The sequence below is a fragment of the Cyprinodon variegatus genome, unplaced genomic scaffold, assembly GCF_000732505.1.
Source record: "Cyprinodon variegatus isolate N-32 unplaced genomic scaffold, C_variegatus-1.0 Scaffold277, whole genome shotgun sequence".
In the NCBI taxonomy this organism is placed as follows: domain Eukaryota; kingdom Metazoa; phylum Chordata; class Actinopteri; order Cyprinodontiformes; family Cyprinodontidae; genus Cyprinodon; species Cyprinodon variegatus.
In genome coordinates, this window is record NW_015150730.1 from 82,919 (window position 1) to 94,898 (window position 11,980).

The 11,980-nt window shown below is 34.5% G+C and overlaps 1 protein-coding gene across 1 annotated transcript in view; it reads left to right on the top strand.

The window, feature by feature from the left end:
- Nucleotides 1-11,980, top strand: part of ccdc178 (coiled-coil domain containing 178) — a 33,768-nt gene continuing 21,788 nt past the window's right edge. The window contains 15 exon segments of the mRNA XM_015383151.1: nucleotides 1-58; nucleotides 3,319-3,455; nucleotides 3,576-3,634; nucleotides 3,717-3,787; nucleotides 3,940-4,143; nucleotides 4,268-4,488; nucleotides 5,874-6,016; nucleotides 7,881-8,034; nucleotides 8,134-8,229; nucleotides 8,946-9,082; nucleotides 9,204-9,387; nucleotides 9,480-9,542; nucleotides 9,708-9,836; nucleotides 10,519-10,632; nucleotides 10,775-10,920. Of these exon segments, the coding sequence (XP_015238637.1) occupies nucleotides 1-58; nucleotides 3,319-3,455; nucleotides 3,576-3,634; nucleotides 3,717-3,787; nucleotides 3,940-4,143; nucleotides 4,268-4,488; nucleotides 5,874-6,016; nucleotides 7,881-8,034; nucleotides 8,134-8,229; nucleotides 8,946-9,082; nucleotides 9,204-9,387; nucleotides 9,480-9,542; nucleotides 9,708-9,836; nucleotides 10,519-10,632; nucleotides 10,775-10,920 (1,916 nt within the window).

Here is an 11,980-nt window from a genome sequence, read left to right on the forward strand (position 1 = left end):
ATGTCAGATGTTGAACCTCTCACATTACCTTCCAGCGAAGGACTATCAAGTCAACAAGGTGAGCAGAAACCTTGTGAGAAAATGAGAAAAACTGCAGCCATCTGCAGATTATCTTCTCCCCTAGTTAGTTTAGATGGATGGTTTCATGGTTAAGAGGCCATTTCAACAAACTTTGAACATTTCAATTTTAAAACATTTTGTGAATATAGAAGAATAGCATTTTTGTAAATGATCATTTATTCTTAAAGGGCTACTTACCTAGGATAACATTGTGTCAGAGGACCAAAGCGGTTAAGGGATAGTCGCTTTTAAAACATAGATTGTGTTGGGTCAGCTCTAAATTAAAAAATCTACAACACTTTGTTTGTCATACTTAAAATGCCCACCCCCCCACTAATTAAGATCAATTAAAATAATTTTTTAATTTGTGAAATTGTGAAAAACCTTTTGGCATCAGGCCAGTTTTAATAGAGACAAGCGTAAAACCCTCATGCTGGTTTTACACTGATTACAGATTCTATCAGATATGCATGTGTGAAACCTATTTATGAAAACAAAAATTTATTAATGGAGATTATTATATTCAACAGACAGAATGAAACTATCATGTCATTAGTTATTTTTATTATTATTTTATTTATTTTTTTGTGACTCCAAATGTGTGTTTTATGTACATTCAGGAGGGGACTGTTGGCACTTATCTAAAACCACCAATGAGAAAATGGCATTAAGCTATGTAGTTTCAATGATACACTTTAATTGTGGTAGCATCATTGAATGCTTATTTTTTTTTATTCAGTTTTTAATAAAGGGACATTCATTTAGTTGAAAAAAACAAAACCACATTTTTGATAAGAAAACTTAGAAACTGTATATTGCAGTATTCTTTGGCTTTAAGAAAAAAAAAAGAAAAGCAAACAAAAAAAATGTTCCATTCAGTGAGCAAAGGTGGCTCACATCACTACGGCTGCATCTGTTGGTCGAGCTGTGCTCCTAATCCTGTGCTGTGCTCTCAGAGATATTAAAGTTATAACTAAATAAAGTATTAATAAATGTTATTTCCTCTGCTTCACAGTAGATTGTTGGCTCTTTGAGCTGCTTCTGGGGTATTATAACCCTGCCAGTATGATTAAGAGCAAATTTCACAAACTGACATATTGCCTTACCACCTTCCTGCTCCAGTTTTTTATTTTTATTTTTTTGCAGTGTATTATTATTCATCTATGCTTCCCAACAGCAGATGGTCTTTATTATTGTTTTCCCTTTTGTTCACATTAGTCTCTGCTTATCTGAAGCTGCTCACATATTTGACACTCTGCCAGTTAAAGGATCTTTGTTGCTAATTGGTTGTCACATAGGAAAGGTTGCTGATCTTCCTTATTTCTACATTTTCACTGGTGCAAGACAGTAATCAATGTGGGGCCAGACACTTTTTTGTGAGATATACAGATGGCAAGAAGATACACCTGTGGCTGTAAATCTAAACATTGCCTGTGTTTCTTTCTTTTTTTTTTTACCCATGACCTGTTTGGCTTATAGAGCAATGACAACACTGGAAATGAAATCTACTGTAGCCTTTGATCATGATGGCTACAGATTGTCTCAGAGCTCATGCCGATGTTCTGGGAAGGACTCCGAAAATGTTATAAGAACAGTAATGAATAAACAGGACAGCAGACATGTGAAAGAAGGTTTTGTCAGATGAGTCCAAAAAAGACATTTAAGGCTACATGTGTGGGGGGAACTAATATGGCACATTACCCTGAACACACCACACCAACAGTAAATAGTGGAAGCATCATGCTGTGGCAAAATGTTTCCCTCAATGGGAACAGGAAGCTTGTCAGATTTGACAGGGAATCATTTAAAACTAAATAGAGCTTAATCCTCTAACTAACTAAGCCTAAATTATTCCCTCACATACTGTGCAGTCTGTGAAATGAAGTCTAGGTGTCAATTTAAAGGGAAGACTCTCATTGTCTAATTGTGCGCCCCTGCTTCAGCCAATCAACACAGGTCCGTGGCCTCATCTCAGCCAATCATTGCTCAAGACTTTGCATTTAAACGTTCTAAGCCAAGGATGCTCTTGTTTTCCAGCCAAACCTCAACCCTGTCCGCCTCGTGACCTTCTTTATTTTTTGGCTTGCATTTCACCACCAGTGTCAGACTCTGGTCAGATCCACTGCTTTCAGCTCCGATTATTTTCAGCTGTATCTTAAGCACCAAAGAAGTAGAAGTATTTCTTTATTTCTTTATCAATAGCACTTTGTAATCACTTTCCTTTCTCTGTTTCAGTCTCTCCAGGTGAAAATGATTTACAATAATTATAGATTGAATAAAATCATAACATCTAATTATGTTATCATGCAACCTACTGTAATTACGTTATATAACACATATTCTGCTGTTTGTTAATTTTTTTTGTCCAACCGAGTGCTAAGCATTTAGTGTCTTCATTCAGAAATTATCAGCCACAGTTGTTCTAAAGGGTATATTACCTTAAATATACAATAAACATGACAAAATGCCCTCCCCAAAAAATTCAGAGGGTGGTCCATGACTATAATTATATGTCTACTATTAAAATTTTTGTATAAGTTAAAATATTTATTTGATAGAAAATTTGAATAAAAAAGCAAAAATTATATTAGTTATTAGAGTTTAGCCACCTGTCAAAAAAATACATGTTCTAAGATGTTTTTCTGTGTCTTGCTTTTGCTAGTTTTTGTGCTCAAAATGATGTTAAAGTTATGCTGGTATTACAGTTTAGAGTTGTTTTTTAGGCGCATTAATGGTTCAAAATACCAACATGGTTATGTTTTGGTTAATACATTTTTTTTTTTTAAATCTCTGCATGAAAATATTTCTTTTTTGATAATAAAGTACTGTATTATCAAACCTATAAACTGCACTCAATTCATCTTTCACCATAAGTCCCACCAGATGGCGACGTTGTACCACAGAGAAATGTGCCCTTGGTTTGTCTAGTGACAGATTGCTTTTCTCTTTTCCATTTTAAAGGCTGTGCCTCTAGAATCAGTGGGAAAATAGAGAAAGAGGGAATATATTTCACAGCCAAATACATTTTAGTAATTACTTTGGAAAATATCATTATTAAAGTTGTGTGCATGTTTGCTTCAACTAAAGCCAGCTCTTTTCTATTTTTGTTTTCATTAGAAGATGATTGCTTATTATAGCTGTGAGCTCTGCTGTTATATAAAGATCATTGCTTGTTTGCTTACAGTGACTATATAACGTACATGAGAAAATGATTAATCACAGTTGGAACTGAATACCAAACATTTTGTCTTTTATTAGATCAAGCAGACCTTCAACCAGTCTGCTCTGGTAGACGTCGGACCTGTGCTTTGCTCAACAGTCCCTCACCATGTGTCAACAGTGCTATCGGCCATATCCAAAAAATGAGGAGTCTAACAGAAAACTGGTTTCACAAGGTAAAAAAAAAAAAAAAAGTGTGAACTGTAAGATATGCATTGAGTTTTAACGGTTTATTTTTTTTCAATTAGGATAAAATCAGTAAAAATACTTCTTTTGCTTCTTTAATCTTTTTCCAGCACAGGAAATATCAACCAGAGATTTATCCAAGTAAACCCATTTACAGTAAACCTCTAAGGTGAGCTGTTTATTTCCTTATACTGTAGTTTCTTTTTACCCTTAATGCTTTCATCATGACATGGGTTTGACTGTTTTTACAGAGCTCAGTTGAGAGACTCACATTCTGACTCCTCAGAATTGTATGTTGAAGGCATAGCGATTAGTGCAAGAGGTGAAAAGTCCTTTTCTTTTGTTTATTTCTGCAATACCCCAAAACATAATCTGTTGCAACTGTCCACCTATTTTGTTTTTTTGCTTACTACAGGTTTTAGCAAGTTTAGATAAAAAAAAAAAAAGATTGCATTGTAACTTGTCCTCCTTTAGAAAGGGATCAAAGATGCCCTCTCCAGAAGAAAATAAATGATGTCCTGTCTGAAGTTGTGCATCTTGTGGAGCGTTTGGAAGCTGATCGACAGTATGCAGAGGAAGCCCTGCAGAAAGAGAAGAGAATAGGAAAAACCTTAGAGAGCCAAGTGGACAGTATTTCACAGTGGAAGCTAATCGAGCACCCCTTGGTTGTTCAGAAAGGTCAGTGATTGTGAGCTGCCACATTATTTATGATCCATTTATCTCCTGTAAAGAAGTACTGTTCTGTTTCCTCCAAATCCAGTTAATATGCTTGCTATTTATCGTTGGTCCTTGCTTTCACTAGAGCACGAGGCTTGCAGCCGAGACATCACAGAGCTGAAGTGGCAGCTTGAACTGGAAAAACAGAAAGTTGAACAAGTCCAGGAGAAACTGTTGCAGGCTGAGGTTCTGAACCGGAAAATAGAGGAAGAGATCCAGTTTGTCCAAAACCAAATTCTTATTGTGAATGAAAACCTGGACTGCCAGAAAGACATTTTACATCAGATTGATACCGCCAAAGCTAAGGTACACCTTAGTTTAATTAATTTAACCGTCCACCAATGCACTATACCAGAGTCATTGTTATGCAGGAGTTTTTAAATGTGCCATAAAATACTGTATATCCTCTGTGTTGTCTACTCTTGCGATTTTGTTTTATTTTTTGCTCTTTCCTGTCTGTATCTTTCTGTCTTCCCTTAGTTCTTATCCTCTTTTTCTTTCTCACTTCTTTTTCCATGTCAATTCTATACGATTTTACTCCCTAAATAATTTTCAATAAAGTGTCATGTAGTACCAAGTACCAAGTTGAACCTTATGGCAACAACCATAACGGTCCCATCTATCCCTGGGACATTAATTCCTAGAGCTATATTGACAAAAAACTGAGCCACACACAAAAACAAGGTGACATAGAAAGCTCAGGTAACCATTTAACAGGGGAGTTGTTGGAAAGCTTTAGCTTGATAGGCTAGGCCTCAGAAAGCGAATTAATCCAGGTAAATGCATATCAAAAATGCTACCCGAGCTGAAAGAAGGGGCTACAGTCACAGTGGAGAAGGAGCTCAGGGGTTTATGGTGTGTTTGTCTTTTGAGCCTTCAGATTTTTAGCAAACCCCAATACCCTAGCGTACACTTAACAGAGTCTTGCAAAGAAATTCATACAACTCGAATTTTTTATGTTTTGTCACATTCCAACCACAAACTACCATGTATCTTATTGGGATAAGATACATGGGGTTTGTTACCTGTGGCTCTGCACCCACATGGGGTCTGTTAAAGTTGTCTGCAATGGCTTATAAATGTGGGCAAAAATTTAAGAGATCTAAGAAAAATGTTTTTAAATATATAGGTAAAGAGGGGAGCACTTTTCAGTTTTTTAATGCTGTATAACTAAATTAACAGAGCAGAATGACTGATGGTAAAAGCAACACATTTTTCTTCAGTTCTAATGTTTTGTCATCATGCTGCAAACAAATTCTAAAAGCTTTGGATTTTATTTAGGTGTTAAGTGTACAGTGTGTGTGTGTGTACTTTTCCTTTTTCTTTACATTTTTTATGTGGGTTATCTCTTAAAATTGGATTAAATGCTGGGGATTGTAATATAAAGAAGTCCTACTTGTGCAGGCACTGTACAGTAACTGTATAAAATGTCCCCCGAATGACTTACTGCTTAGAAAATGATTCTCTTGAGGGATCCCTTGGCCTTTTATGATCATCGTTGTGGTAAAATGTAAATAGCAACACCTTTTTAAACGATGATATTTTATAGCAATGGTTTATTTGAGCATCTTTTAAGAATGGGCTTTAGTTGCTGTATAGTAGCAGTATACTGTCTTTCCATTTACCTCATTATTTTCATAAAATGGTTCTTAAGGAAACTGTTAATACATAACACCATATCTTTTGTTTAGGCTGATGAGGTTTACTCAGAAACAAGCAGCCATCTCTCTCAGGCTCAGATGGAGTTAAGGGAGATGAAAACTGAAGCCAAGAAGGAAATTACATTATTAGACCATAGAAAGATGGAAATGGAAAGTCAGCTAGCAGAAAAAATGTGAGTATATAAATATATATGTATATATGTAAATATCGTCTATACAAAAACAAATTGAACACTGTACAACATTTTTTTACTTAGCTTCTTGCAGTTAAATGTAGCTGCGACTGTTAGGCTGATTTGCTCTTTTAAAAACCTGTTTTCAAAACCCTTGATGTAAAACTGTAGGGGCTTCATAAAAACACGTTTTATGAGAAGTTTTCATGCTTATCGAGAATACAGTTTCAATTAAAAGAAAAAGAAAAAAAAAAATCAAGATGCATGTTTTCTCTTTATTTCACTTCAGGGTGAAGCCCATTCATAAATCTCTCAAAATTACATTAATATTTACTTTTTTTATTTGTAGTTTTTGTTGTACGGTATATTACGTTATGGCCTATGAAAGTGTTACAGTATCAAGGTAAGCCCTCAGGTACTTGTCTGTCACTGGGGCAAATTAGAGTGCCGTATCCAAGCATGTCAATGGAACGTTGAGTGAATGGAAAAACAATGTTTACAAAAAAATAACTAGCAACTGGGGCATGCCAACCTTTAGCAGATTATGAAGGAAAGTTAACTTGGTTCTTTAAGACACTTAGATACTTCCAGAAAGTGAAATAGAATATAAGTTGAATGTCCTATTTTTATATTAAATCTGACTTTCAGTTTGAAACCATGTTCACAGACACTGGATTAGGAGTGGAGAGGTAAAGAATCTAGATTGCTTAAGGCCCATTGTGAAATTTCCACAGTTTTCGGGTGTTAATTCATCTGCTGATGTCTTTTCTAGTGTGCTACTATCCGCTCAGCCATGTTCTAGTGGATTTTAGAGCGCTTCATATTTCCCTCTGAAGACAAGCTTTTAATAGCTAAAGATTTCTGGCGGGACCTGACAGTTGACACCTACCAAAATGACAAAAGTATCAGTGGGATGTTTATTGACGATGATGTTGCTGTGCTTGATTAGCCAGCAAACTCACCTTAGTTTCGACAAGATCCTCATGGGCACAAAATTCTTGACTGAATATTACAACACAGTATGTCTGTCACAATATTAACATAAAGATAAGCAAAAAAAAGATACAGGTAATTTATCAACAATAAATTATCAACAATAAATTAAACATTAATCCTCTTTTCTGTTGGTTAAAATAATATATACTATTAATTATTACAGTTACAATAATGTAGTATTTTTTTGAGTTTAGTTAAACAGCTGTTTAAGTAATCTAGGCTTCCTTCAGCAGAGCCTCAGGCAGATCAGCTTCATGCAGCGATGCATTAATACTGTCATTTAGACAGAGAAGTTCTAATCCAGTGATGAGTGCATAAGACTGTACAGTGCATTAATGCACCTTTCAGTTAACCCACATTCCTATTTTTATTAGTCTAAATTCATTATCTAAGTTCTTGAAAACTGCATCTTTGTTCTTCATCAGCTGCAAACTCTAATTTTCAAAATTAACAGAAATTAATGCTGGATATATATTTCTCTTTTTATACACACCAAATTATGAGTTTTACTTTTTGACTTGACTTTTTAATTATTTTCTTACCTATTTAGATTTTCCTGTAAAAACAGTTATTATTTTTTGAACAAAACATATGTATTTAAAACTTTTAACACCTGTAATTTATATGTAGTTAAAATGGTATTTCCATAGTTTAGGTAAAACCATGTGCATAAATATTTCTATTTGATGCAGACTAGATTATACAGTTACCCACATAAAATTTATTATAGATATTTCTAGCAAACTTAAAAAAAGATTTTAGTTATTATTTTTCTTTTTACAAACATATCTGTCATTGATGGGGAGTGTTTTAATTCAAGCGAAGCTGAAAATGACCAAAGATTTAAGAAATTACTTTTGTCCTGTAGGGAGAATTTAAAACAGTTGAAGATGGTTGAGAAAAGTCTACTTGCAGAGATGAAGGAAACAGAGGAAACTATCACTGTTACCGAAAACCAGTGCAAACAAGTAGTTCAGCAAATCCCTAAAATTGTTGAGTTTGAAAAACTTGAAGAAGAGAAGGTAACTTGAAACTGTTTTTGTCTCTCCACATAAATCGCTTTTTAAGTGAAAAAAAGGCACTTTATTTGCATTACCTGTTTTGCTTGTTTTATTCCACAGATTTTGCAACTCAGTCTCAAAATTGAGAATGAAATCCAAAAAAATCAAAAGCTTAAAGAAAAACTAACTTCAAAGCAAGACGAGATAAACAGAAAGGTAAGCAGAACTGCAACAGTCTCCTTATGCAACGAAAACATAGATGCATTCAAAATCCCAGGGAAGCACATGAAATTTTATGTAAAAAGGGTTTAACATTTTAGTGGTTAACTTCAACTTTGCCTGTAAGCCGAATTCGTTCAGCATTTGTGCGTTCATGAAACACACAAAAACTAAACCTGGATGCTACACATGTTCAAAAATAGAATTCACATGTGAATTCTATTTTTAAACACAAAGTATCACATGTGATACTCAGGCCTTTTTCCGCATACGAATCTCTTAGAACTATATATGATGCCCACATGTATGAAATTATATAGTAAATTATGTAGAACGTGTGACCGTTTGTTATATTGCATGGGAAGGTTTAAAAAACTGGGAGGGAAAACTCTTACATGTAGAAAATTTGACCATGTAAAATCTATTTTTAAACATGCCATATTTTGGCTTAGTTATTTTCATTTCTGCTTTTTATTGTTTTTCCATGTTAAACTTGTGTATGTACGTTTTATTGAGTAACAAACAGATTATTTCCATATAATCTATATATATATATAATTTTTTTTTCTCCACTTCTTTCCTGTAACTTTACTTTACTTTACTTTATCAATCAAATGTTTTACGAATTATGAGGTAACTATCAGGTAACAATAAAACTGCTGCTGTCCTGAACCTGTTTATAATCCGTTCTCTATACCATGTTTACTCCACAGAAACCCATGTGGGAAGCAGAAGTTTCCATCACAGAGGAACAGCTTCAGTCAAAACACAAAGCCTTTACGGATCTATGTAAAGAAAAGCAGGAATATGAACAGAAGGTGGAAGACTACAAGATGAGAATCTGTAATAGGTAACGCACCAAATCCAAATTAGTGTTGGAGTATGTTTTAAGTTATACCACTGCCTGCACAATATGGTGAGCACTTATTTGTGTTCATTCCATATACATGCTTTACTGTGTGCTTTGTTAGCGAGAAAGCAGTGAAGCAGATGCATGAGGAGAGGAAGCAGATGCTCCAGAAAATCACTGAGAATGACGAACAGTGGGAAAAGGCCAAGAAGGAGGTGACCCAGGTTGTCGCCCAGCATAGTGTCATAAAGGCTAAGCTGGAAGAGCAGGAGCAGTTCACCTTCATGGAAGAACAGAAGGCTAGGGTCAGAGGAAACATATGTCTATTTCTATCTACAATTCTCAGGTTTTGATCATTTTTACAACTGATATTCAGTGTTATTTCTGCATTATTCAGGAAATGATTGACAATATGAATAAGGACCTGACAACCAACTTGGCTACTCTAGAAGAACTAAAGGTAAATTTGAGAGATTTGTTTAAAATTTCTCTTGATTGAATAAATTGACTCATTGAGGCTAAATTGAGATCAGTATTTTTTAAATACTATGTAATATTTTTACAAAAATTATGAAAATACCTAAAAGCCAAGCTCAGATTGTCTTCAAAATTTCTTTTCAATAAGGCTCTTAGGACAAATGTGAATAATGAACTAAAGAAACAACAAGGAAGTTCAGAGCTAACTAACCAACAGCTGCAGAAAGAATTTGATGAATCATCCTCTGCAACACAAACTCTGGAGACTAAAATTAAGGTACACACAAGAAATACATTATGTTTGAAGATACAGCATTTCCTTTAAATAAAATTGGTATGCATGTTATCAAATACAGCACCTTCTGCATTTAATGACACCTCTGTTAGTGATGTACGAATTGGCTTTAGATGTACTGCTGAAGAAATACTTCCGAATGTGAATATATTTGTAGGATTTGTAGTTCCTGGAGTATAGCTGTTTCAAAATGGAAATAACTAGACCAGAATATATGTTATTCAGACACACTTGATTATTGGTGATCTCTATCTGGTCAGAAATGGCTTTTAGAGGGCAGTGACTCACCTCACATTGCAAACAGAGACAACCAGAACATCATTAAAACTTTTACTAAAAAATAGAACTGATAAATCTGGTTTGGCAATGACCTAAGTTAAATTTTTTAGTCATGTCATCAGCAACAATCTCATTTTAAGGATGAAGGGGTTAAGATGCATCCTAATAAAATACCACTCATCCTCCTAAAGGACCTTCAACATTTATAGGTACCACTGTTAACACTGTTAACAATGTGTGGAAAGCCTAAATAAAAATGTAACTTTTATAGCATAATCTCCCTGTCAAAATATTATTACATAATATTATTACAAGTGGTTCTAATAATATATGGGACTGTAAGAATTGTAATTAGCATAACAGATTTCATTGTTTGTTTGAGCAGGGAATGAAGGAACTTGCTGAAAATTTTGAAAAGCTGCAGTGTGAACACAAGAAGACATTAGTTAACCTACAGAAGGACAATGAGTTAAAACGGGACCAGCTTAAAGCTGCTGAAGTAAGAATTCAAAACATGTTTCATTTTTAGTGCACATTCGTAGACACCATCATTGATCCACATGATTTGTTGGAACATATTGTTAAAACAAAATATGTTTCATCCAGCCATTTCAAAGTTTATTTATTTTCTGTATTGGCAGGATTTGCTCAGTGTCACCTTACAGAAAATTGACAATACTCTTGCACGGACAACTCTCCTTGGAAATGAAAGTGAAAAATACCAGGAGGCATCTAAGGAAATCAAAAGTATTGTTAAAACGCTTCCAGAAGTCATAGCAGAGCTTGAGTAAGTTCCAGGAAATTATTGGTGTAAAAAGCTGACCATAACAAAATATGTTATCTTGTTATAAAGTTGTTTTTTTCTAATAGCATTGCCTTATTTCTCAACTCAAATAGATATAAGGTTATTTTGATCTTTCAACATACCAATGAAAATTAACTATCCTGAATAGTAAAATTACTTGATGTCCTGTTTGAATCTGCAACAACCTTTTTTGAAGGCCACAGGGTTTATTTTTAGTCAAAAGATAAAAGGTTATCAAAAGATGACTGTTTCAACTTCCTTAGTTTGTTAGACAAAAAAATCACCCTCATCTAGAAAGATATATGATTAGAGTGTTAGTTTCCTGTTTGAATAAAGCATTACAAGTATATAAAGTTGATCCTGATATACAGTAATTTTATTGTATCATAATTGTTTATCTTTAGTGTTCCTTGTGTGATTCAATTTGTATGCTAGTTTCATGTCAATGCAATTAAGTTTTAAGACTGAAAGAAAACTAAGGAATATTTCAATATTTTTTTAAACAACAAAAATGAATCTGGCACATTAAAAATGTGTGGTGATGATGCTAACATTGATCTGGTGTATGTAAATTTATTTATCAGCTGCTCTGAACAGAATCTGTTATTCTGGTAATTTTCCATGATATTTTCATTAATGATCAGCTACAGCGGGGTCTACAGTAGTGTTCTAGTCAAGACCACAGCAGTCCTAAACCAAGACATTACTGAGACCAGAGAGTACCGAGACCAAGACAACGCCAAGACATTTGGAAGTCAAGACTAAGACAAGGCACACACATTTAAAGGTCGAGATGGAGACAAAACCAATACCTTTAGAGGTGGAGACCAAGACAGTGCCAACATTTAGAGGTGGAGACCAAGACAAGACCAAGACATTTAAAGGTTGGGACCAAGACAAGGCCAAGACATTTAGCATTAGGACCAAGACAATACCAAGACGTTTAGCGGTTGATACCAAGACAAGGCCAACATTTTAAGCATTAGGACCAAGACAATACCAAGACGTTTAGCGGTTGATACCAAGACAAGGCCAACATTTT